We start from the raw sequence: 26,804 nt of genomic DNA, 5'->3' as shown, positions 1-26,804 counted from the left end.
TAGGACACAGGCGGGCAGCTTGCATAGCTTTCAGTTTTGCTGGCAAAGTTGCAGAGAACAACATAGAGGAGGAGAGAGCCGAGAGGATGCCGGATGTGATCTCCCCCTGCTCCTTTGTACACCGACCGGAGTTAACAGTGAAAATCTATAATGATTGGTCAGTACTGCGCAGTGTGTACGTTTGCTGCGGCCCCCCGTTGGAAAACCCCCCGCTTTAGACTATATACACTTTTAATATATCTAATGCCAACAGCAATATATCAATAGACAGAGACAGTGTTTTTGATGCATGATTTTTTTTTTTTTTTCTGCCGTAGGCCCATCTGCTGCTGGGCTCTACAGCTGTATTTACAGTTACAGCATTTTTCATTTACAAAGTGACAGATTTTACATTTTTTTCTTTTCAATCCGAGGATATCATTTCTGTAAAACAAATTATATTAAAAATATAACAGTAGCTTAAAAATCTTTTTTTCTTCTCCGCGTATTTGTGCAACACTCCGATGTAAACTCGCTCTTCCCACACATCTCGGCTTTTACTTTACTTTAAAAAATAAAATTTAAAATCTCAGTGTTTTTGTCGGAGGGATAAATTAAAAATCAGGTTCAGTGCAGATGAGATTTGAACGGTTTTCCACATGATGTCAGGATTGGTCCCACATATACACTTCAAGAGTATTTTTTTTTTGTCTTCTTTTGGGGGGTTATTGTCATAATATAAAAAACAATACGTAGTCCTTTTAGACTTTGTTGAGGAAGTCGAGGCGAAGGGAAGATGGGATGTGGATGGTGTCCATGGTGATCAGTGAAGGGTTGAAGGGGAATAAGACAGGGAACATATACTTGGAGTCTATCAGGAGTTGTGGAGGGTCATTCCGGTTCTGTAACTGAGCCTGGAAGAGAAGAAATAAAAAGAAGAAATCTAAGACTTCGGCTAAAGTACATCTTATGGTGTTCGATGATACCAGGCTGGGATCCGATATGTTCACCAACTCTACTGTCATGGCACCTTAGGCAGGCCATAGATGATGTGATTCTCTTAGGAAGAAAATCACTTGATTCCTCCATCAACACAGTCAGTGTTGATGGAGGAATCCCTCCAACTGGGCTATTGTGTTCTCCCAGCAGGGGGTGAGTGAACTGAACACAGTGATTATTGCTAGTGGATATAGCTGCTGGCAAAAGTTGGTTGTACCCCATGGGTCGACTTGGGTACAATCAGCCTGCTCATAGATGGTTAAAAATCTTGGCTGGTCCCTGATGAACTGGCAGGAGTTTCAAACCATCTTTGGCCAGCTATAAAGTCTTTCCAAACACTGCAGTCTGTATATCAGTTGCCAAACCACAGATTTTACCAATATCTCTGATTGAGACGTGTCTTGTCTATTCAGGATGAATCTAGAGCACTATCTCTGACCAATGGTCCGCCAATCGAAAAACTTGCACATACAGAGATTAAAATAGACTTATCTCTGATGTGTATACCTCCCTGTAGGGTAGTATTTGTGACTCAACTGTAATGTCATGCAAAGTGGGATAGGTGGGAGACACTAGAAGTGTCCTAGAGGAAATTTGGACAAATCTGCTGGAACAGGTGACCCTGGTCTCATACAGGGTCTACACAGAGGTTGACAAAACTGTTTATAATACATAAGGGGTACACTGCACCCCATAAAGACTTTTTCAGTGCTTTTACATGCATAGAACTTTAATGGCATCCCAGTCTTGGTCCATAGGTTTCAATATTGAGTTGGCCCACCTTTTGCAGCTATAACAGCTTCAACTCTTCTGGGAAGGCTGTCCACAAGGTTTCTATGGGAATATTTGACCATTCTTCTAGAAGTGCATTTGTGAGGTCAGGCACTGATGTTGGACGAGAAGGCCTGGCTCACAGTCTCCACTCTAATTCATCCCAAAGGTGTTCTATCGGGTTGAGGTCAGGACTCTGTGCAGGCCAGTCAAGTTCCTCCACCCCAAACTGGTCCAAATCATTAGGTGGAGGGTGGAGGATTATGGTGTGGGGTTGTTTTTTTAGGGGTTGGGCTTTGCCTCTTAGTTACAGTGAAGGGAACTCTTAAGGCATCAGCATAACAAGATATTTTGAACAATTTCATGCTCCCAACTTTGTGGGAACAGTTTTGGGATGGCCCCTTCCTGTTCCAACATGATTGCATAGTCCTGACTTTGACCCAATAGAACACTTTTGGGATGAACTAGAGGGGAGACTGCGAGCCAGGCCTTCTCATCCACATCAGTGCCTGACCTCACAAATGCGCTTCTGGAAGAATGGTCAAACCTTCTCACACTCCTAAACCTTGTGGACAGCCTTCCCAGAAGAGTTGAAGCTGTTATAGCTACCAAGGGTGGGCCAACTCAATGAGGACCCTACGGACTGGGATGCCATTAAAGTTCATGTGTGTGTAAAGGCAGGCGTCACAACTTTGCCTCTTCATTGGCTCCTGCTGCTGTCAATCACAGCCAGTGAGCCAATGAGGAGAGAGAGGGGGGTGGGGTGGGGCCAAGCCACGGCTCTGTCTGTGAATGGACTTGCAGAGCAATGGCTCGGGGGTGAGCCTGCTTGGGTGCTCCATAGCAAGCTGCTTGCTCTGGGGGCACTAAGCAGGAGGGAGGGGCCAGGAGTGCTTGCGGGAGACCCAAGAAAAGGAGGATTGGGGGTGCTCTGTGCAAAACCATTACACAGAGCAGGTAAATAAAACCTGTTTGTATTTTTTATTTTTATTGCTTTTACTATCTCTTTAAGGGTGGATTCAGACGTGCTTTTACATCTCCTTTTCCGCTGAAGCCTGATCCACATTCAAATTGTGCTTCAGAGGCTACTGACAAGTGGTGAGGAAGCGATGTGACACCTACCTCTTCGCGTTTTCAACTACTTTAGTACAGTGCTACAGCCAAAAGATGGCTTACAGTGTGGCTCTATAGTTCTTGGAGGACATCCATAGACATCTTCCCAGAACCCCGCCCCCTCGCCACAACTGATCAGAGATTGGGGTAAAAGGCCAATCACAGAAGCCCTTTACTATGTGATCATCTGTGTCCAATCACAACTGATCACATGTAAACAGATTTGGCAGTTATCGGCAGTCCTTCTCTTATACACTGTGGCTGTGTGAGGAAAGGAGTGCCAATAACTGGCAACGGTTGTCAGCACACTGTTTACACTGATAATCAGGGCACTGATCAGTGCAGGCTCATCAGTGTCCATCAGTGCAGCCGCAACAGTGCAGCCCCATCAGTGCCCAGATGATCAGTGCAGCCCCATCAGTGAACATCTGTGCAGCCTCATCGTGCCCATCAGTCTCAGCAGCGCACATCAATGAAGAAAATTACTTATTTGCAAAATTTTATAACAGAAACTAAGAAAAAGGGTTTTTTTTCCCAAAAATATTTGGTCTTTTTTGTTTGTTTAGCAAAAATAATAATAAAAGTAAAAAAAAAAAAAAAAAAGTGTGATTAAATACCTCCAAAAGAAAGCTCTATCTGTCTAAAAAAAAAAAAGATAAAAATGTAATTTGGGTACAGTGTCGCAATTGTCGTTCAAAGTGTGACAGCACTGAAAGCTGAAAATTGGCCTGGGCAGGGAGGGGGTGAAAGTGCCCGGTATTAAAGTGGTTAAAGCGGGGGTCCACCTACATCATCTAAAAAAAAAAAAAAATATTAAAAGCCAGCAGCTACAAATACTGCAGCTGCTGACTTTTAATACATGGCCACTTACCTGTCCCAGAGTCCAGCGATGTTGGCAGGCGACGCCGAGAACCCGCTCGGTTCTCGGCAGCTGCCGCCGCCATCCTGGGTGAGAGAATCAGGAAGTGAAGTGTTGCGGCTTCACTTCCCGGCTCCCTACTGCGCATGCGCGAGTTGCGCTGCGCGTCCCAAGTGGTCCCCGCTCTCTCCTGGGAGCTGTGTGTTTCCCAGGAGACAGCGCGCAGGGACAGGAAGAGGCATAGACTCCCATGGGAGTCTATGCCGGAAGTGGCTGCAAATACCGGTCTTAGACAGGTATCTGCACCCCCCTCCCCCCTGAAAGGTGCCAAATGTGACACCGGAGGGGGGGAGGGTTCCGAAAAGCGGAAGTTCCATTTTTGTGTGGAACTCCGCTTTAAACCTAATTTTTGCTAACAAACGCGCCACACCCACGATATATTTACCAATACCAGGCACCTGTGCAAACAAAGACAGCCCATCGCACAGGTATGAGGATCAGTATTGCAAGTACAAATGAGCCCTAAAGATCATCTCATTTTAAAACTAGATCTTGGTTTTCTCCGTTCCATATTTCTTCTAATAGTCAGGTACAAATCTAACTTCTAAAACTGAAGGGACAGACAGGAGCCCAGACACTGCAGCCGGGAGCCGGTCTCCCCATAGGATTTACACTATCACTAGACTTTGCAGCAAGATTTTGTATAACTGTCACTCACCTGAATGGTCCTGATGAAGGAGACTGTGACACGCTCTTCAAATTCATTTACTGGTGTGTACAGGTTCAGGATTTTCACAATCTGGGGAAAAAAAAAAGGGCAGATGATGACATTTTTTTGGGGATTCAATCTTCTTGAGAAGGGTGTATGCAGCTGTCCACACACTGATAGGTGTTCGTACCAACGTTCGTACAACGCATTTAGTACATTCGAAAATGCCATCCGAGACTTGACAAATGTCAGTCAAAAGTACTTCAAAATTTAGTTGGCTTTTAACATTCAATTTGGAATCATTGGAACTTCACAAAAATGAAAACCAAAAGCACTTAAAACGATTTTCGATTTGACCTCATTAATTATTATAAAATCAAACGAATGTTCTGAAATTGAATATTTTTTAATGAAATTCTACCTATGTATGGCCAGCTTTAGGCATGATAACAGGATATCACACAGGTTATTTAAACATTTGCAACTTAAGATCCTGGCTTTTCATGATTGCAGCTCTCTATTTATTAATACTTCATTAATTTTATTTTTTTATATGCAAGCAGTACAAATACGTAAATTTTAATCAGTATCAGCCACTTGCAGTCACTGTACAGCAGAGCTCAAACTGAGAGCTGAGTAGCACCAGGATCCAATCAATTATACTGCATTGTGCTAACATGGAACATGCTGATAGATAGAGAGAGCAGGATGGATAAAGAAAGAAAAGCTGCTCACTGATGAGGGTATATTTGCTCTCCCTCCTCCAATCAGCATGCTCCAGGGACCTCCCAACCTTTCGAACCATCTATCTTCAGGCTGATTGTACCCAAGTCGATCCATCAATCGACTTGGGTACAATCAGAATGTCAGATTTTCACACGGAATTATTTCCAGCGGCTTTAGCCGCTAAGCAAAAATCGCTGTATACTCCTGGTAGGAACGGCTCTCCGCACCCCCCCGCCGGGAGAACACAATAGTGTTGATGGAGGAATTGAGTGATTTCTTTTCCTGCAAGAAAGAAAATCACATCATCTACGGCCAGCCTAAGACCATGGATTATATGTTACTTACAGTCAGGTCCATAAATATTGGGACATAGACACAATTCTAATCTTTTTGGCTCTATACACCACCACAATGGATTTGAAATGAAACAAACAAGATGTGCTTTAAATGCAGACTTTCAGCTTTAATTTGAGGGTATTTACATCCAAATCAGGTGAACGGTGTAGAAATTACAACAGTTTGTATATGTGCCTCCCACTTTTTAAGGGACCAAAAGTAATGGGACAATTGGCTGCTCAGCTGTTCCATAGCCAGGTGTGTGTTATTCCCTCATTATCTCATTTACAAGGAGCAGATAAAAGGTCCAGAGTTCATTTCAAGTGTGCTATTTGCATTTGGAATCTGTTGCTGTCAACTCTCAATATGAGATCCAAAGAGCTGTCACTATCAGTGAAGCAAGCCATCGTTAGGCTGAAAAAACACAACAAACCCATCAGAGAGATAGCAAAAACATTAGGTGTGGCCAAAACAACTGTTTGGAACATCCTTAAGAAGAAAGAACGCACCAGTGAGCTCAGCAACACCAAAAGACCCGGAAGTCTACGGAGAACAACGGAATGTTGTTTGGCAAACTCTATTCTGGCCTTCCTGTTTTTGAGGCTCACCAATGGTTTACATCTTGTGGTGAACCCTCTGTATTCACTCTGGTGAAGACTTCTCTTGATTGTTGAGTTTGACACACATACACCTACCTCCTGGAGAGAATTCTTTCCCTGGTGAAGAAAACACCCTTCACAACAGTTGGCCAGATCAAGAACACTCTCCAGGAGGTAGGTGTATGTGTGTCAAACTCAACAATCAAGAGAAGTCTTCACCAGAGTGAATACAGAGGGTTCACCACAAGATGTAAACCATTGGTGAGCCTCAAAAACAGGAAGGCCAGAATAGAGTTTGCCAAACAACATCTAAAAAAGCCTTCACAGTTCTGGAACAACATCCTATGGGCAGATGAGACCAAGATCAACTTGTACCAGAGTGATGGGAAGAGAAGAGTATGGAGAAGGAAAGGAACTGCTCATGATCCAAAGCATACCACCTCATCAGTGAAGCATGGTGGTGGTAGTGTCATGGCGTGGGCATGTATGGCTGCCAATGGAACTGGTTCTCTTGTATTTATTGATGATGTGACTGCTGACAAAAGCAGCAGGATGAGTTCTGAAGTGTTTCGGGCAATATTATCTGCTCATATTCAGCAAAATGCTTCAGAACTCATTCACAGAGCAGATTGACAATGACCCGAAGCATACTGCGAAAGCAACCAAAGAGTTTTTTAAGGGAAAGAAGTGGAATGTTATGCAATGGCCAAGTCAATCACCTGACCTGAATCCGATTGAGCATGCATTTCACTTGCTGAAGACAAAACTGAAGGGAAAATGCCCCAAGAACAAGCAGGAACTGAAGACAGTTGCAGTAGAGGCCTGGCAGAGCATCACCAGGGATGAAACCCAGCGTCTGGTGATGTCTGTGCGTTCCAGACTTCAGGCTGTAATTGACTGCAAAAGATTTGCAACCAAGTATTAAAAAGTGAAAGTTTGATGGATGATTGTTAATCTGTCCCATTACTTTTGGTCCCTTAAAAAGTGGAAGGCACATATACAAACTGTTGTAATTCCTACACCGTTCCCCTGATTTGGATGTAAATACCCTCAAATTAAAGCTGAAAGTCTACAGTTAAAGGACATCTTGTTAGTTTCATTTCAAATCCATTGTGGTGGTGTATAGAGTTAAAAAGATTAGAATTGTGGCGATGTCCCAATATTTATGGACCTGACTGTATCTTCAGGTGATTGGACACTGGCAGAGGCTTTGCTAGGATTCCCTCCTAATAAAGCCATATAAATCTGTCCACCCTGTGAAGCTCAGTTTTTTTTAAGCAAGCAATAAGGAGAACACAGAAAAAAAAGGGGAGGGGCTGTGTCCTGTACTGTACGCCAAGATATGGAATTTACAGGTACGTCCAAATTCCTATTACCTTAATCGTACAATACAGGACACAGGAATTGATTCTTACACCATGGGAAGTCCCCAGGCAAAAATTTGAGGGTTGACCAGCAGAATAGCTAAAACAGCAACAACAGGCCCAAAGAAAAATTGAAGAAGAGCCCAGGGACTCAGACAGACAGTTGACAGCAGAAGCAGCAACGCATGCAACAGCAAAGTCTCAAACAGCCACTTTGGAAACAAACAGTTTTGAAAAACCTGGACAAAGGATCAGGTGATCAGGTGGTGGTCCTGCAACTTGTAAAAGAGACAAATGCTATAAAAAGCCCAAACCTCTGGACATCACTGGGAGAATGGGCCCAGAGGGACTTGTTTCCTGAGGGTAGAAGAAAATAAAGGTAAAATGACCACTCAGCTGGGTGGAAAATGAGGGAGGAATCCCATAGATGAAACGCCCTGTGAGGAAAGAGAAGAGTCCGTTTTCAAGTGAAGACGTGGCAGGTAGCCATAGAGGGCAGTCCTGACCCCACCCAAAAGGTTAATCATAAAATGTATGAGATGCCTTCAGGCTGGACAAAGGAAGGAATAATGATAGTTCCATGGAAGGGTAGAAGGGAACCAAGAAAAACTGGATTTCAGGATACTTTCCCACCATGTAGTGTAAAAAAAGGAGGTGGGCTCTAAGAAGAAAGAAGGGGGAGCTATGCAGAACTACAGGTGCCAGAGGCAACAGAGAAAGAAGGCTCTGTACAAAAGGTCCATTTAAGAAAGTACGTTTAAACACAAGGGGAGGGCTCTGCATTGGCAAGAGAACCTGAAGAAGGCCCCAGAGGGACACTGAACGTCACAACAGGTGACAAGGAAGAACAACTTCTTGCAACGAGAGTGCACAGGAAATACAACAGCCAAGGTGTTAGGAATAGGATGGTTCAGAAATAGGCCAAAAGGAGCAATGTACTAAAAGGTTTTCAAGTTACCCTGGAAAATGAATGTTCTGGGTGTGATGAAGGGTTTAATAAAATGGTAACACAGAACAAGGAAATTTTTTCAGTCATGCAAGGACTACATTGATGTGTAAATAGATAGGAAACAATGCATCATTTAGTTTTTGCTATTAAAGGTAGAAAGTCCGTAGCATCAAGAATATAGTAGACTCATCCGCTGATTGGCCCCACTCTCGTGGAACTGAATAGGTTTTTCCATTTATCCTCACTGAACAGTTTTCCATCCCCAATGACGCCACTTGTTGGTCACCCGGAATTTATACCTGCTCTCAATGACCCATCTTTTCTTTCGCAAGCCCCACAGGGACTTCTGAGGGCCTCTTGCGTGCTGGATGGGCATCTCTCACATTAGACCGGAGGATTAATCAACTATTGCATTTCCTTGGCTCGTTGCCCAAACCAACCCTTTTTGCCCAAAAGCTCAACTCTTTTGAGGAACTTTGCTTGGCCGAGGGACCGATCTATCTGGAGGTCCTGATCAAACTCTTACAAATCTCTGCTGTATCTTCACACCACTGAAGATCCTCCATTCTTGGCAAAATGGGAGAGGGACTTGCAAGTCACCTTCACCAAACCCCAAAAAGAATGCATAGTTTTTTTCGCATAGAAATCCACTCCATATAGTAAATATCAGGAGACCACATATAGAATAGTCACGTGTTGGTATAGAACCCCTTCTGTTCTGGCTAAGTCATTTCCTCAACAAACTGATCGCTGTTGGCGTTGCGGCCTACACTCAGGCACCCTCTTACATATTTTCTGGGATTGCCCTGTGCTCCAAACTTTTTGGCAACCGGTGCGTAAGATCATAAATAAATTTACAGATATCTCCTTACAAGATAACCCAGCTGCGATCCTACTTAATCTTACCCCATTATCAAGGAAACGTTATCATAAATCCCTTCTCAAACATCTCCTTAATGCTGCACGAGCCTGCATCCCACTTCTATGTAAGCAACAGTTCGCGCCAACAGTGGCCCAATGGCTCGCAAGAGTGAAGGACATTGAATAAATTGAAGATTTGACTTCTGTTTTGCAAGATAAGTCAGAGGAACATAAGACCAGATGGTTTTATTGGGACCTCTTACGCTTCTCTGACTAATTCCTCCAATACACATGACTAAGATCCATCTCCATTGCTTGTTTGGTGCTGTCGATCTTGGCTCCCCGGGGGTGACACCCCCCCTTTTTTTCCTTACCGTAGTTCTTCCCTCACACCCCCACTCCACCCTTTTTTTCTCCCCTTTTCTCTCTCGTCTTTTCCTTCTTCTCCACTTCTCCTAAACTAAAAAACAAAAAGTGGTGTGCACAGACTCTTATATAGGCGACCTGCACACGACTTCAGCGGCGACTTGCAAAACGACTTCTGTATAGTCAATGCAAGTCGCCCCAAAAATACTACAGGAACCTTTTTCTAAGTCGGAGCGACTTGCGTCGCTCCTATTAGAACGGTTCCGTAGTACAGAACGGGAGGCGACTTGTCAAGCGGCTAGGTCGCCTGACAAGTCGCCCCTGTGTGAGCCGGCACTTACAGTTAGTGGTGTAGCAGATCCTCCTGGAAACTTGAGGCTATCGTTCCTCAAACAAGTTTACCATCAACACAGCCTGATTGAAGGGTTCCCGTTACTCACATGCATTTCTTTCAATTTTTTTCTTCTCTTATTACATTTTATATTTGTCTTAGCATATTGCAATCCAGCACTGAGTTTCGGTTGTGCTTATTGCGCTCTTATTGCGCTTATAAATACCATTTATAAGCAATGAAAAGTTGTCCTTTTATTTTTATCTGTGTCACATCTTTAAATAATAAAAAAAAAAAAAAGAAAAAAAAAAAAGGAATATAGCAGAAGGTCGGTAGGAGAGCAGGCAGAAGTCTATTGCGGTTGACATAGTGGTAAGGACTATAGAAACCTTGCTACAGTGGTAATGCTACTGCAATTTAGACAGATTTTCTATGGGCATGATGAGATATGAATCCCGAGACAAACATCCTTTTAATGTTTCCTAAAAGGGAAGGAGATGACCACCCTCTGTCACTGCAAACCTGCAAGGAGGTGTAGGGAAACAGTCTGCTTTTTGTGCAGCAGCAAGTAGGAACGGGCAGTAGAAAGGAAGCGAGAGGCCAGAAATACAACCTATTTATGTACCTATCCAAAGACACAGTGAAATCAAAGGCCAGGAGGTCTCCATTCTAGACTGGAGGAAATGTTAGTAGACGCCCTCTTCACTTCTAGGGGTGAAGGATAACCTTCAATATGAAGAGGGCTTCTGAGCAGGTCCGGTGGGTTTGGAGGGGGATGGTCTGCCAGGAAAGGAAGGAACCTGCAGTAGAAAATGGCAACTTGAGGGGGCGACCAGATCATACATGTAAGGTAGAGGAGACCCATTCAATAGGTGGGTGTGATTGTGGGTAGCGGGGTAGGAACCTTCTTCCCTCAGTTGCCACCTCAATATATTCTTTAAAGGATTTCCCAAAGAAAAGCTCACTTTCAAAGGGTATGTGCAAAAGGCACTTTTCCTGAGCCAGGGCAACCAACCAAGCTCTAATACCGCGTACACACGAGCGGAATTTCCGTCAGAAAAATCTTGGATGGTTTTTCCGACGGAATTCTTCTCAAGCTTGGCTTGCATACACACGGTGACACAAACGTTTGCTGAACTTTCGACGGCCAAAAACGCTGGGACGTACAACACTACGACGAGCCGAGAAAATTAAGTTCAATGCTTCTGAACATGCGTCTAATTGTTTCTGAGCATGCGTAGGAATTTTGCGCGTCGGAATTGGTACAGACGATCTGAATTTCAGATCGGAACTTTTTCCGACCGACAAATTGAGAACATGTTCTCAATCTTTTGCTGGCTGGAATTCCGCCAGCAAAAGTCCGGTGGAGCACACACATGGTCGCGTTTTCGGACCAAAAGCTCTCATCGGACTTTTGCTGGTGGAATTTCCGCTTGTGTGTACGGGGCATTAGTAATAAAAGTATGCACTCTTCATGGTGTTTGAGCAGAACAGGGCAAACAGCTGTAATCTTGCAGAAAGTATAGGATTTTGGTTGCAAAAAGGGAGATACCTTATTGCAGAAGAGACATGCTATGTCTCTTTTGCAATGCAACAAACCTACCTGCCTGTTTGCAATCTTCCTTAGAATATACACTATGCTGTGCATGCACAAGAGTTAAATCATTTCGGCCCGGCCAATCAAGATGGGCGAAGATACCCACAAAAAGAATGGCTGAAGATGTTGGCACGAGAGAGAGAGAAAGAAAGTGGGGGGAGTTTAGTTTCGCTTTAAAAAAAAATAGATGTAAAGTAAAGTAAATAGAAATATATATAAAACTAATGGATACTCAGTGTGCTTGTTAATTAGAGTCAAACTGCAATGTAAAGGTGGTACATAGAGTGGATGACAAGATGCGCTCTTACGCTTACCTGTTGTGTAGTGAGAGCTGTACACAGCGAGCAGATGGCCTCAGCATCTTCTTGGTTCTTCTTCTTTAGCTGTAGTAGTTGTGCTGCATGGATCAGAGGCTCCATCGTCTGAGCTGCTCCACTGAGATGCAGGTTCTTCCCTCGCAGCCATTCCTCCAGCTGACTGATGTTATACCTATGCAGAGCACAAAACAACATTGGTACAGTGTGTGCTATTAGGTCTCTACAGCCCTGGTGTCCAACCTGTGGCCCTTTGTCATTTGATGTGCAACCCTCAGGGGTGGGAGCTGCAGACAGTAGCCTGTGTTTTCTTTATACATGTTCCTACTTAGGGCCAATAAAAGAAGATCTTTAGACAGGGCATTATAGTAGTTAAAGTAACAGTAAAGTCATTGTATGCTGAAATAATAATCTGACTACATTTCTTAGTGAATGGTCAGGGTGGGCCAGGAGGCGTGGCTACCTGGGAAGCGTAATAACGCTGTAAACAGAGTTATAGGATCAACTGACATTCCTATACACTCCCTGCCTACAGCATTGATGTCCATCTACTGTTCGGGGTGGGCCAGAAGGCATGGCTATCTGGGAAGCGTAATAACACTGTGGGGTTGATTTACTAAAACTGGAGAGTGCAAAATCTGGTGCAGCTGTGCAGAGAAGCCAATCAGTTTCTAATTTCAGCTTGTTCAATTAAATCGGTGTTCTGCCCCCCCAAAAAAAATTAAAAGCCAGCAGCTACACATACTGCAGCTGCTGGCTTCTAACAATAGGACACTTACCTGTCCTGGAGTCCAGCAATGTCGGCACCGCAGCTGATGTTTCCATCAGCTGTCGGGTGCTGCTGCCGCCATTGCGGGTAAGGGTACCCGGCAGTGTAGCCTTACAGCTCTACACCGGGAACCCTACTGCGCATGCGCGAGGCACCGCTCCTCTGGCCCGGCGACAGAGAGAGGAGGAGGGAGCCCCACGGTGATGTCACGGGCTGGGCCCGGACTCCCAGAAGTGGGAACAGGATACCTGTCAAAGACAGGTATCCTGTCCCCCCTCCCCGCCGAAAGGTGCAAACTGTGGCACCGGAGGGGGAGAGGAGACAAATGAGCAGAAGTTCCACTTTTGTGTGGAACTCCGCTTTAAGATTTGACAAAAAAACAAAAAACAAAAAAAAAAACAGGAAGCCGATTGCTTTCTTTGCAGAGCTGCACCTGATTTTGCACTCTCCAGTTTTAGTAAATCTGCACTGCTGTCCATCTACAGCTTGGATTGAGCAGGGAGGTATGGCTGCCATCACAGGTTGACTGCAAGGCATCTGATCCCCCTGCAGGCATTGCTGCCTCCAATGTGGGCAAATGGCAGGATTAGGCCCCATAGTAAGCCGCGGGTAGAAAGATCTTGTTCAAGGATCGGGAGCATTCGCTCCATGGTGGTAATGCAGCAGAAGCTCTATGAGCCCGCAGATCATTGTCACCAAGGAGGAAGTCCAAGTGACTAGCAGGATCAATAAGTAATTTCTATAGGAAGAAAGTCTCATTAAAAAACAAAGGGAGCAGATGGATCTTAAAAACTATTAGACAGGTTCTGTGCTGTCCATCCCTTCCATTTGTAATGTTATCCCTCTGATTGTTCAAAATGAATCTTGATGAAAGAAAGATCAAATGTGTTATGCGTCATTTTTAAAGGGGCTGTAGGGAACACAAAAGGTAGAAGCACTGATATGTAAAGGGTCTGCCGCAGTCTCAGGTCTCCAATCTCCAATGACTCCGATCTCATGTTCACATTGTATGACCGGGATATGCAATAAGCGGACCTCCAGCTGTTACAAAACCACAAGTCCCATCATGCCTCTGCCTCTGGGTGTTATGCTTGTGGCTGTCAGAGTCTTTGCTATGCCTCATGGGACTTGTAGTTCTACAACAGCTGGAGGTCCTCTAATTGCATATTCCTGGTGTATGACCATCTACTGTGGCAGGTCTGAAGTCTAGCATTACAATCACTGAATATTATGTGCGGTCCCCTTTTGGAGAAGTCAGGGGTTGCACTTGAGGTCCCCTATATGAAGAAAGTTGACCACCACTATGTAGACAGTACAAGAACAAAGGGAAAATGTGCAATGTAGCACTGGTGACCTCTACTGGTGAGCTTTCAGATTGCAAATTCAGTGCTACTATAAAAAAGAGCACTTTTCTGATTCAAAAAGAGCTATTCAGCAATACAAGTAAGGTCTCTAATCTCTATTGTGTTCTGTAGTTCTTTATCAGTGGTTCTTGTGACAAAAAAAAAACCTAATAATATAGGAAATACACTGACTGGACTTGTGCTCTTTACTCTTATGAGACATGTTTTACGAGTGTTTGAGTAAGGCCTTTTGCACACTGCAGCTTGAAAAAGCTCGGTACAGCTTTTTTTTTTTTTTTTTTTACTGAGATTGAAAAAGAGAAGCACTAAATTGCCACATCCATAGATTTAGAGAGAAAAAAGGGGAGTGCTACTAAGAGTACTACCAAAAAGTCGGACTTTGTAGGCCAGGAAACAATGGAGAGATGACAAAAAAAAAATATTCTTCATCACATTTACTGAAAAATACAAAATATTTTTGGAGTGAAGGTCTTACCTGCCCCTGTTCAAACACCTGAAATTCACTTACTACTTATAATTTGGAAAAAATTTTCCACCTTTTTGGGCTCTGCATATTAAGCATATTCCAATCTAATAGAGTGAGATTTGTTATTTTGTCTCTTATTTGTTACGGCTTTGAACCTTGGTCTTGTCCTGAAGAAGCCTAATGGTGAAACGCGTAGACGCACAAGGGCTCACTGTACAAACTGTAACATATGCATGGATACTATGTTTTTTTATCCCCTTTTGAATATGATGTTTATATTTTGTATTTTTCAATAAATATGATGAAGAATATTTTGTCATCTCTCCATTGTTTCCTGGCCTACAAAGTCTGACTTTTTGGTAGTACTCTTAGTAGCACTCCCTTTTTTTTCTTTTTTTTACTGAGCTAAAATACAGCCCATTAATTGTAATGTGGCTATGCACACAGGCGCGTAAACAAGCACCGTGTATTCTTCAGTAAAAAAAATAAATAGAAAAATCAGCTTTTTTGGTCAGTAATTTACACCTCATGCTCGCAAATATCCATTTACATATTGTGCAGCAGGAGAACGCGAGAATACGTTTTTGTGCATTTGCGTAAAAATGCGCAAAAGCATATACGCGAAAATGCGCGTAAATACATACGAACAATGTCTGAAAAAGAAAAACAGTCAGCTTAGACGCAGTGCTAATTTCGTCGACAAAAATATTTCCGTCAGTTTTTGTCTAGCTGCAAGTTTTCAGTGACAAAAGCTAAAAGAAAAGAAAATTCCCTTTCCGTTTTCAGATCAGTGGTCTCCAAACAAACTGCGGCCCTTTGCTTGCCTTTATCCGACCCTTGGGGCATTATTCCTCCCTCTGATAGGAGACACTACTGTCAACCGACATCAACAATGGGGCACCATTCCCCATATAGGGTGGAATTCCTCCCGCTAATACCAAATGTGGTGATGTTTACTCCCACTGATGCTGGGAAAATTAATATTCCCCTTGGCCACAGTCCGCCCCCCCCCTAAGGAAAATAAACTGGCCCTTTCTTTAGAAAGTTTGGAGACCCCCTGATTCAGATGACTAAAATACGACTAAACCTAAAAAAAAATGGCATTTTAGTCAAAATGCTAGGACTAAAACTAAATTGAAATTTGACATCAAAATTAGCACTGCTTAGATGTAAAACTGGAAGGCAGAAGGCCGCAGCTGCCGTGTCCCTCACATTTAGCGCAGTGGGTTACCTGAGCTGCATGCCGGTGCTCCAGGAACAGATGTCTTTCCTCAGAAGAAGGTTGTTCAGTGACACGGCGTTGATCATGTAGAAGAGCTGCTTGAACACTTGCTGGATAATCTCCGGGTCCAGACCGTGATTACACATGACGATATTGAAGGCGTTCAGCTGGCGGATGATGGCTTCCAGGCTGTAGGAGTTGTCGCCGCCATCCGCCATACTGGAGGATCTTTTCCGATATCCAGTTTGCTTCACTCCCGACAAACCCTGAATGCTCTCGGTTTCCAACATGGCCGACACTAAAAAAAGTAAAAAATCGAATTGAATTACGAACTTTATGCTTTTTTCACTTCAAGGGTAACTCCACTTTTTGCACAATTATTTTGGCTATGTTACTATACCGGGCCAAGGCAGAAAAATTATAAACAAACTTTATAAATAATATTAATTATGAATATTGTTCTATTATATTTATACAAGGCCTTGAAGTGTTCACTATTCACAATTAGACATCACACAGGCAGAGAAGTGAGATTCCATGGCTCCCCTTCCCCGGGGTTACATGAGTTGATGTAGAAGCTGTCAGAAGGGAGTGACGTTTCAGATTTGGGCAGACTGTGGCTGGTTGCATATCAGGTTTGACAGGACCATCCCATTTAAAGTATAACGTCACCTTTTCAACATGTTTAAGGCTGGATTCACACTGTTGAAATGTGTTAACCTTCACTACGCGGTGTGTTACCAATGCGTCATTTTACAGCAGTACGTTTGTTTAAAACGGGCTGCTTAATGCACCACAAAAGGTACATTCATTATTTTTTGTAATGTAGAGCACCACAATGCACGGTAGTGCGTTACTATGCTGTAACACGTATGTATTGGCAAAGTGCACAGGGGTGCAATTAGAATGAATGGCATTGCGGTGCACCAACACATATAACGCAGCACAACAGAGTGAATCTCAGAGTTGTATAATTGTAAACTTTATATACAGCAATTGTGATCTCTTTTTGTTATTACACCCAGAATGGCGTAAAGTACCACTGGGCCCATAAGCAAAGTAGCTTCTTTGTTTTACTTTTACTACTGGTATTTACTACAGTGGTCTACAGGTATTTACAGTCGTCTATCTAATGTTACAGAGCACAGGCTTTATGGGGTTATTTACTGAAGGCAAATAGACTGTGCACTTTGCAAGTGCAGTTACACTCTGCAAGGGCATTTGCTTCAGAGCTTAGGAAATGAGGGGAAGCTCTGCCCCAGGACGATGTCATTTGTGACGAAACGAGTAGGGCGGAGCGACGTGCTGACATCACCATCTCGCTCGTGTCCCGACGGACCGGTTTGTTTGGTTGTGACACACCAAACTTAAGGTGCTTTTACGTACCTACTGCTGTGAGTGTTATAATTTTACTACTTAATAAACCCACCAAAGATTTTATGCTAGAGACTTTGGTCTCTCTTTGGTGCCCAACTCCTATCCAACTCACTGAGTGACATCGGAAGTGTGGAGAAGCCCTGAGACGTGGAGAAAGGCCCCAGCTGGGTTTTAAGCCACAGGCGTACACCGGCCCCCTATAATAAGGGGTCTACAGGAGCTGGTAAGCAGTTTCTACAGCTGGTGGTGGATTCACTGCGGTTTTTGGTGATGGATGATGGACACTGCCATCAAAGAGATTGATACATTATCACATTGCTTGTGGACATTTTTGCACAGATGAATATAATTCATATGGATTCACCTATGGACTTCACATTTATTATTTACCCTGATTCTTATTTATTTATTTACAGTTGTCCTTCTAATGTTTCAGAGCACAGGCTCTATGGGGTTATTTACTGAAGGCAAATAGACTGTGCACTTTGCAAGTGCAGTTGCGCTCTGCAAGGGCATTTGCTTCAGAGCTTAGTAAATGAGGGGAAGTTCTGCTGACTTCCATCATCCAATCATACGCAAGCAAAAATGCTGTCTTTTTTTTTTACAGAGATGCACCGGCCGAAAATGGTGTTTTCAGCATTTTGTCGATAGAGAAAAAGGTGCCGATAAAGGCGTCGAAAACACACGCCGTGAGTTTACAGCGATTTTACTGCGCAAATAACAAGTGTGTTATTGATGCGTTCTTGCGGCATATTCAATGCATTTCAACGGGGAGGTGCGTTTTTGGTGCAGATTTTTTTAACTGACCAAAAAATGCAGCAAACAAGATTTTGAACACAACAGAAGCACAACAGACCATTGTGCAGACATACATAATGCCATCTTTCAGGGGGGAGGCGGGTGCAGATACCTGTCTAAGACAGGTATTTGCACCCACTTTCTGGCATAGACTCCCATGGAAGTCTACGTCTTTTCCCGTCCCTCCGCGCTGTCTCCTGGGAAACAAACAGGCCCCAGGAGATAGCGGGGACCAGTTACGACGTGCAGTGCGACTCTGCTCCGCAATGCTTCACTTCCCGATTCCCTCACCTAGCTGTAGCTGCCGAGAGTCGCGCGAGTGATCGGCGTTGGCTGCCGACATTGCTGGACCCTGGGACAGGTAAGTGTCCATTTATTAAAAGTCAGCAGCTGCAGTATTTGTAGCTGCTGGCTTTTAATATTTTTTTTTTTTAGGTGGACTCCCGCTTTAAAGGGATGCATTTTTCTTGAGGTTTTTTTTGCACCAAAGGTGCCGATAATGGCCGACAATAAACTCATATTCATGATATTAATTAAAAAGTTGAATATAATACAACTGTATATAAAAATAAATATTTTTTTTTAAACTGTCATTTTAAGTTTCAGCCAAGTGCATCATGAAGTTTCGGTTCCGGCACCAAAATTTCCATTCGGTGCACTTTTTTTTTTTTTTTTTATTCTCTTGCATATGATTATTATTTGCAAAATAAGGCTTCGCCTCACCCAGTAAATTCTGTAGCAACTGCACTTGCAATGTGCACAGTCTATTTGCCTTTAGTAAATCAACCCCTGTGTGTCCTCTGGGGCAAAAACTAGTTGATAAGCATTTCCCACTGATGAGCATACTACTTTCAGTGCTTGTACACATAATGTGTGTTATAAAGTTCGTACATTACCACAACGCACAGCAGATGTGTGTTGCCATTCAAAGCAAACTAGGACACCGACATATATCCACAGTGCACTGCAATGCATCTGCATTAAGCATGTGCAATTCGTTTCGTTCCGAATTCGTTTTTTAACGAATTTCAACAAATTTGTTAATTCGGGAATATCCGAATTAACGAAAACCCGTTTAACAAATTTTTTCCGAATATTCGTAAATTCGATAAAATTGGACATTCGTAAATTCGAAATTTACATTCGTACATTCGTAAATTAGTGAATTCGTAAATTTGTAAATTCGAAAATTCGGAAATCTGAAAAAATAGTTAACTAATAATAACTTAACTATTAGTAATTACTAGTAACTTTTAATTCATAGGTATTGTAATTTCCTTTTAAATTTGGCTGTTAGTGAACGTAACACATACAAATTTATCCAAAGTTATGAATGATCCGAAAAAACGGAATGGAACGTAATGAATTAATAATAAATAACAATAATAATAATAATAACAACGTTTTATTATTATTATTTTTTATTAATTTGTTCCGTTCCATTTGTTTAGATGCAGCATTCCTTTTGGATAATTCGTAACTTCGGTTAAATTTGTATTTGTTACATTCACTGACAGTCAAATTTGAAAGGAAATTACAATACCTATAATTTAATAGTTAGTTACTATTTCAGATTTTTGAATTTTCGGGTTTTTGGATTTTCAAACTTCGAATTTACAAATTTCCGAATTTTCTAATTTACAAATGTACGAATGAACGAATGTACGAATGAACGAATGTACGAATGTACGAATGTACGAATGTACGAATGAACGCATTTACGAATGAACGCATTTACGAATGAACGTATTTACGAATCGCGATCATAACGAATGACCTGAAAAACGAAAAAAATAATAAACTAATACGAACAAATTTTTTTGACTGTGCACATGTCTAATCTGCATTATAGCGCATATCAGTGCATAGAGAGTTCGGCTCTGTATATTGCATTGCCCTGTGCTGAAAAAAAAAAATATGTGCAAAATGAATGAGTTGCCTAAGTGAGCACCCCTCAATGCACAAAATAGCGAGCACACTTTGTTATTGGGTGAATGTGTCCTAAAAGCATGCAAAAGATCAATTCAGATGCTCTAAATCAGAAGACTGGTCTCTGTGTAACACAACAGAGGCCGTTCTTTGATTATCCATCTGTCACCCAGATTGGGCACTTCACTCACCTATCATTGGCTGCAGGACAGCCTCTGCGATCTTTATGAGCTGCTGATAGATTTGGATGGACAGATCACTAAGAACCTGACGGTACTCGGTGAGGTCGAAGTTACGGAGACAATGCTCATTCTGCTTCGGAGAATTGCTGGTCATGAAACCCTAAAAGAGGATATTAAAATGATTACCACATACTGTACATAGCGCAAGAAACGTTCACATAAGCATCATCGGTTCCATCATGAAAACTGAAAATAAAAAAAATGCATGAAAACGGAATCCTTAATGAATGCAAAGCATTCTCCGATTGGTGGAGGTGGAGGCTGGTGATGTCACACTCTCTACAAAATCAGAGAAGGCTTTGCATTCCTTGAGAAAGGACTTTTCGAATGGTGCCCATGCTGAGCGGTTGACCTCCTGTGTTCAGAATGCCGGAGGGCAGCCACTCGGCACAGGACCTGAACGCTAGTGGAGATGACTGGAGCAGCGATGTCTACTTCAGTGATTTCCAGCTTCTAAAGGGATCCCACTAGGGTTACCACCTGTCCAGTTTTGACCCGGACAGTTCGGGTTTTGACACATGCGTCCAGGTTTCAGTCCACCTGAAACCCGGACACACATACCTCCAGTCCAACTGAACTAATGGGGGACTCTATGGGGAGCCCTGGTATTATGGTGGGGGGGGGGGGTGACACTGACCCCTGTACTATGAAGGAGGATGACACTATCCTCTTTATTATGAGAGGGGGGGACACACTGACTTCTGTATTATGAAGAACCGGGTGACACTGACCTCTGTATTATGAGGGGGTGGGGGTGACTCCTAGGGTTGCCACCTGACCTGGATTCACCTGGCCAGTCCGGGCTTTAAGTCATATGCCCGGGTTTTAGGCTGCCTGAAACCCAGACACCTTATTCAGACCAGACTGTGGCATCCCAAGTAACCCACATATTCACACACAAATCTGTTGCCATCTGTTAATGCAGTTTGGCCACACCCACTGTTCGTCGCATTACTACTCTCCATGGTGCACCCAAAGGTGTCCCAGGTCTTTTACAATTCTACTACAACAAAAATTTTGACATGCGCCTCTAAAGTGTTCGGGTTTGGCTTGAAGAAAAAGGTGGCAACCCTAGATCCCACAAGTATGGTATATGCATAGTTACATTGGTCCAAGCTGGACCAAGCATTAAACGACAATATTGTATAGCCTCTCGCAAACCTTCTTACCATGGAAGGAACCTTTAAATGGTTTTCAGGTCTTCAGGAACCCCTACCAAAACTCATGGTACATTAGCATTATGAGTAGGTTGCAGAGAGTTTTCAAAAACGAATAAAGAACCGGGTGAACCTAAACCTTACCCCTCCCACCGCTCTAAACCTATCTTTAGCAAAAAACCATTAAATTAAATCTTGCACTGCTCTGTCCTCAAGGAGCCACCAACAACCTCTGGGGGGAACCCTGGTTAAGAAAGGCTGATTTAGTATGTTTTTTAGTGGCAAGGGTTACATGGGTTTGCTCTCCTCCTAAGGTCAGGTAACCCATATAAAGCATTATGATTCTGTGTAATGATTACGTGGATATATATAGAGTGTAGTTGGAGGTGTCGGTAACACACTTACCTCATCCCCGCTATATTGCTTCAAACAATGGAGGAGACGACTGGAGTTTGAGAGCCAGAATGACGTAATCCGGAAGTCATCGTTGTGTTTCTGCCAATCAAAGAGAAACATTTTAACAGTGTTGCTCTGAATTCCCTTGTAGCCCTTCATTAAAATAAGTGCTAAGATCCAACCATACGATCCAAAGGAATTTATTATAAGAAAAAACAGACCTTTAATACAATAATGGTATTTGATTAAAGGGTTGGTAAACTCGGGGGGAGGGGGGGCAAATGTCATACTAGCACATTATGAGAGATTTGCCTTAGAATGAAGCCCTCCAGCAGTGTGCTGTCACTGCTGATGGAGCTTCCATCTTCACCCGGTCTTAAAGTGATTGTAAAGGTTCGTTCTTTTTTAAATAACAAACATGTTATACTTAAGGGTTTACAAGGGTTTTGCACAGAGAAGCCCCGATTCTCTTCTTCTGGGGTGCCCCAGTGGCGCTCCTGGCTCCTCCTCTTTAATCAGGTGACCCCACGGAGAGCTGCTTTCCATGGGGGCACGCTCCCGAGTCCTGCTGCTGCATCTACTGACACAGACAGCCCAGCCCCCTGCTTAATGCATAGAATGCATTAAGGTGAAAAACCTTGAGACTTTACAACCCCTTTAATTCCGGGTTTGAGGGCTCCTGCTGTCTGACTGGACAAGCTGCTCCCACGCATGCACATGGGAGAACTGTGTACAGCACAGACCTCTGAAGGAACGGCACGGTGTGGTGTAAAAGTCTATATACACCCACCTGGCCATACGCATGCATGGACTTTCTGATTAGGTCCGTATTAAAAACTGACAGGCAGACCTGATCAAAACCACAGTGTGAAAAGGGGCCTTAGCGAGTATGGCCAGCCATATGTTTGGTAAATGCTCCACACTAGGGTTGCTCAACTCAGAACACAGAGGGCCAAACAAAGTAGGATAACTCAATAAGGGGTGCACCAAACCACTTTCAAAAACTGCTATGATGACTTACATCAGTGGTCTCCAAACTATGGCCTGGGAGCTAGATGCAACCCTCTGCCTGCTTTTATCTGGCCCTTGGGACTTTTACCTAGAACTATCAGCAGCAGTGGGGCACTATTCCTCCCACTGACACCAACAATCAAGCACTATTCCTCCCACTGACACCAATGATGAAGCACTATTCCTTCCACTGACATCAACGATGGAGCACTATTACTTCCACTGACACCAACGATGGAGCACTATTACTTCCACTGACACCAATGACGAAGCACTATTCCTCCCACTGACATCAACGATGGAGCACTATTCCTCCCACTGACATCAACGATGGGACACTATTACTTCCACTGACACCAATGACGAAGCACTATTCCTCCCACTGACATCAACGATGGAGCACTATTCCTCCCACTGACACCAACGATGGAGCACTATTACTTCCACTGACACCAATGACGAAGCACTATTCCTCCCACTGACATCAACGATGGAGCACTATTCCTCCCACTGACACCAACGATGGAGCACTATTACTTCCACTGACACCAATGACGAAGCACTATTCCTCCCACTGACATCAACGATGAAGCACTATTCCTTCCACTGACATCAACGATGGAGCACTCTTCGTCCCACTGACACTAACGATGGAGCATTATTCCTTCCACTGACACCAACGATGGAACACTATTCCTTCCACTGACATTAACGATGGAGCACTATTCGTCCCACCGACACCAACGATGGAGCACTATTCCTCCCACTGACACCAACGATAGAGCACTATTCCTCCCACTGACACCAACGATGGAGCACTATTCCTCCCACTGACACCAACGATGGAGCACTATTCGTCCCACTGACACCGATGGAACACTATTCCTTCCACTGACACCAACGATGGAGCACTATTCGTACCACTGACACCAACGATGGAGCACTATTCCCTCCACCAAAACCAACGATAGAGCACTATTCCTCCCACTGATACCAACAATGGAGCACTGTTTCCCCAATGACACCAACGATGGGACAACTATTCCTCCCACTGACACCGATGGGACACTATTCCTTCCATTGACACCAATGGAGCAGTGTTTCTCCCACTGACACTGATGGAGCACTATTCGTCCCACTGACACCAACGATGGAGCACTATTCGTCCCACTGACACCAACGATGGAGCATTATTCGTCCCACTGGTGGGACACTATTTCTTCCCTAATACAAAAGATTGGACAGCGTTTACTCCCACTGACACCAGGACATTTACTACTCCTACTGGCCACAGTCCGGCCCCCCCTAAAGTTTGAAAGACAGAAAACTGTCCCTTTGTTTAAAAAGTCTTGAGACCCCTGACTTACATAATGAAACTAATTACAGCTACAACTCTTACTATAGATTAGTTACAGATAAGTTATCGCTGATAACGTTTCCAGAAAATACTTTTTTGTGTAGTCTTTCTCAGGAGCACTGGGGGTTTATTCTCACCAAAAACATTTCAAAATGCACAAACTATCAAGCATTTTTCAAAGCCCCACAATTAAATTTTGAAATGTCGATCCAACAAAATTGCAGCATGTAGCTCTTTTTTCAAAGCAACCCATTGGTAGGAATGAACCTCTATGAATATAAAGGCTTTTGGATGTCCATGCAGTTGATGGCATATATCATGTTTAAAGTCTATCCTGTGCAGGCTCTGATAATGTCAGTTGTAGTTCCTATGACAGAATATGGAGCTGAGGCTTCAGAGAAAAATAACTAGCTCTGAGAACTTTAAGTCTCAGTCTTATAATGTAACAGAGCTTGTAGCTTGCTGTACGGAAATATAAAAAACTGTAGTAGTAAGAAGTGAAAATAATAATTGACTGGAAGAACGTGATTGACCGAAATATTCATTTTATACTATAACGGAGACATATAATTTCTGCAGTATGTTATCTACACTGATAGATGCTGAGCTTTTACCTTAAGCACTTTCTTGATGCCATTGATGGTGGAGGTGAGCAGCGAGTGGACCTTTTGATCATCATTAATATAGTCGGCGTGTCTGATGCACATAAACAAGATGTACGCAGGCAGACATGGGACAGTCGCAGAGGTCAGCTCAGGATTCAGGTCTGCAAGAGATAGAACAATTATAAAGGGGGGATGATGATGGTTAACAATAGATCTACAGTGCCTTGAAAAAGCATTCATAACCCTTGTCATTTTCCACATTTTGCCATGTTACAACCAAAATGTGAATTTATGTTATTGGGATTTTATGTGATAGACCAACACAAAGTGGCACATAATTGTGAAGTGGAAGGAAAATAATAAATGATTTTCCAGTTTTTTTTTAAACAAATAAATAAATAATTGAAAACCAAGACATGGTCGTCCACCTAAACTGACAGGCCGGGCAAGGAGAGCATTAATCAGAGAAGCAGCCAAGAGGCCCATGGTAACTCTGGAGGAGCTGCAGAGATCCACAGCTCAGGTGGGATAATCTGTCCACAGGACAACTATTAGTTGTGCTCTCCACAAATCTGGCCTTTATGGAAGAGTGGCAAGAAGAAAGCCATTGTTGAAAGAAAGCCATAAGAAGTCCTGTTTGCAGTTTGGGAGAAGCCATGTGGGGGACACAGCAAACATTTGTGAAGAAGGTGCTCTGGTCAGATGAGACCAAAATTGAACCTTTTGGCCTAAAAGCAAAACACTATGTGTGGTGGAAAACTAACACTGCACATCACCCTGAACACACCATCCCCACTGTGAAACATGGCGGTGGCAGCATCATGTTGTGGGGATGCTTTTCTTCAGCAGGGACAGGGAAGCTGGTCAGAGTTGTTGGGAAGATGGATGGAGACAAATACAGGGCAACCTTAGAAGAAAACCTTTTGGAGCATGCAAAAGACTTGAGACTGGGGCGGAGGTTCACCTTCCATCGGGACAACGACCCTAAACATACAGCCAGAGCTACAATGGAATGGTTTAGATCAAAGCATATGATAGAATGGCCCAGTCAAAGTCCAGACCTAAATCCAACTGAGAATCTGTGGCAAGACTTGAAAATTGCTTTTCTCAGACGCTCTCCATCCAATCTGACAGCTTGAGCTATTTTGCAAAGAAGAATGGGCAAAAATGTCCCTCTCTAGATGTGCAAAGCTGGTAGAGACATCCTCAAAAAGACCTGCAGCTGTAATTGGAGTGAAAGGCGGTTCTACAAAGTATTGACTCCGGGGGGCTGAATACAAATGTACACAACACTTTTCACATATTTGTAAAAAATTTGGAAAACCATTTATCATTTTCCTTCCACTTCACAATTATGTGCCACTTTGTGTTGGTCTATCCCATAAAACCCATTTATGTTTTTGGTTGTAACATGACAAAATATGGAAAATTTCAAGGGGAATGAATACTTTTTCAAGGCACTGTGTGTGGGAGATGTTCAGATGCCACTAAAATGACTCTGTGTAGTAACTGATCGCTAAACAGACAGAACGAATGTCTCTAATGTGTGGTGTAAGCTACATCTTGTATGTAGAAGCGATCACATGCAAATGGAACATTCTGAAAAACTTTTGATTTGCTACCACATGGTAAGCTTACACCACTGGAAAACATGGATGGCTTCCACATGTTTAATAAATGTCTTTTGCATTAAAGAATTAATCACCGACGACCCATTTACATTTTTACGCCGCGTTAAACATTCATTCATGTGCGTGATGTTGCGCATTTATGTGCGTTGCAGTAAGACAGCCCCTTTGAAATGTATAGGTTGCCAGCACACCAAATTGCCCTGAAAATCAGATGTGCCACAAAAATTGGAGTCCTGACATACTCCAATGCACTATGGTGTGTTGCAGCACTCTGCGTGTTGCTTATGCATGTTGCCCTAAAGAGGAAGTAAACTTCCTCTGCAAACTTTTACCTATAGGTAAGCCTATAATAAAACTTACCTATAGTTATTGAAAATCTCTCCTAAACCTGTACAGTTTAGGAGATATTTCCAGTGCATTACTGGCACATGCGCTCTGAAGGAACGGCACACTCAGAGCCCGTGCCGTGAACGGCTGCTCCAGCGCGCATGTGCGGGAGTGACGTCATCGCGGCTCCGGCCAATCACAGCCCCAGAGCCCGTGAACCCGGAAGAAGCTCTGGGAAAGATGTCGGCCGTGACAGCTTCATTTTAAGGTAAGTTTTTCA

The 26,804-nt window shown here is 43.3% G+C and overlaps 1 protein-coding gene across 2 annotated transcripts in view; it reads right to left on the bottom strand.

Annotated features, from left to right (window-relative positions):
* Window positions 1–279: 279 nt before the first annotated feature.
* Window positions 280–26,804, bottom strand: part of MYO5B (myosin VB) — a 394,698-nt gene continuing 368,173 nt past the window's right edge. For both annotated transcript variants that reach the window (XM_073619562.1, XM_073619572.1), the window contains 7 exons: window positions 24,576–24,727; window positions 21,603–21,692; window positions 19,990–20,140; window positions 15,704–15,992; window positions 11,874–12,048; window positions 4,440–4,520; window positions 280–893 (listed from right to left, as the gene is read on the bottom strand). In XM_073619562.1, coding sequence (XP_073475663.1) covers window positions 741–893; window positions 4,440–4,520; window positions 11,874–12,048; window positions 15,704–15,992; window positions 19,990–20,140; window positions 21,603–21,692; window positions 24,576–24,727 — 1,091 coding nt within the window. In that variant the 3' untranslated portion in view covers window positions 280–740. The remainder of the gene's footprint in view (window positions 894–4,439; window positions 4,521–11,873; window positions 12,049–15,703; window positions 15,993–19,989; window positions 20,141–21,602; window positions 21,693–24,575; window positions 24,728–26,804) is intronic.

This window comes from Aquarana catesbeiana, linkage group LG01 (genome assembly GCF_042186555.1).
Source record: "Aquarana catesbeiana isolate 2022-GZ linkage group LG01, ASM4218655v1, whole genome shotgun sequence".
Taxonomy (NCBI): Eukaryota; Metazoa; Chordata; class Amphibia; order Anura; family Ranidae; genus Aquarana; species Aquarana catesbeiana.
This window is presented reverse-complemented; position numbering and strand designations above follow the sequence as displayed.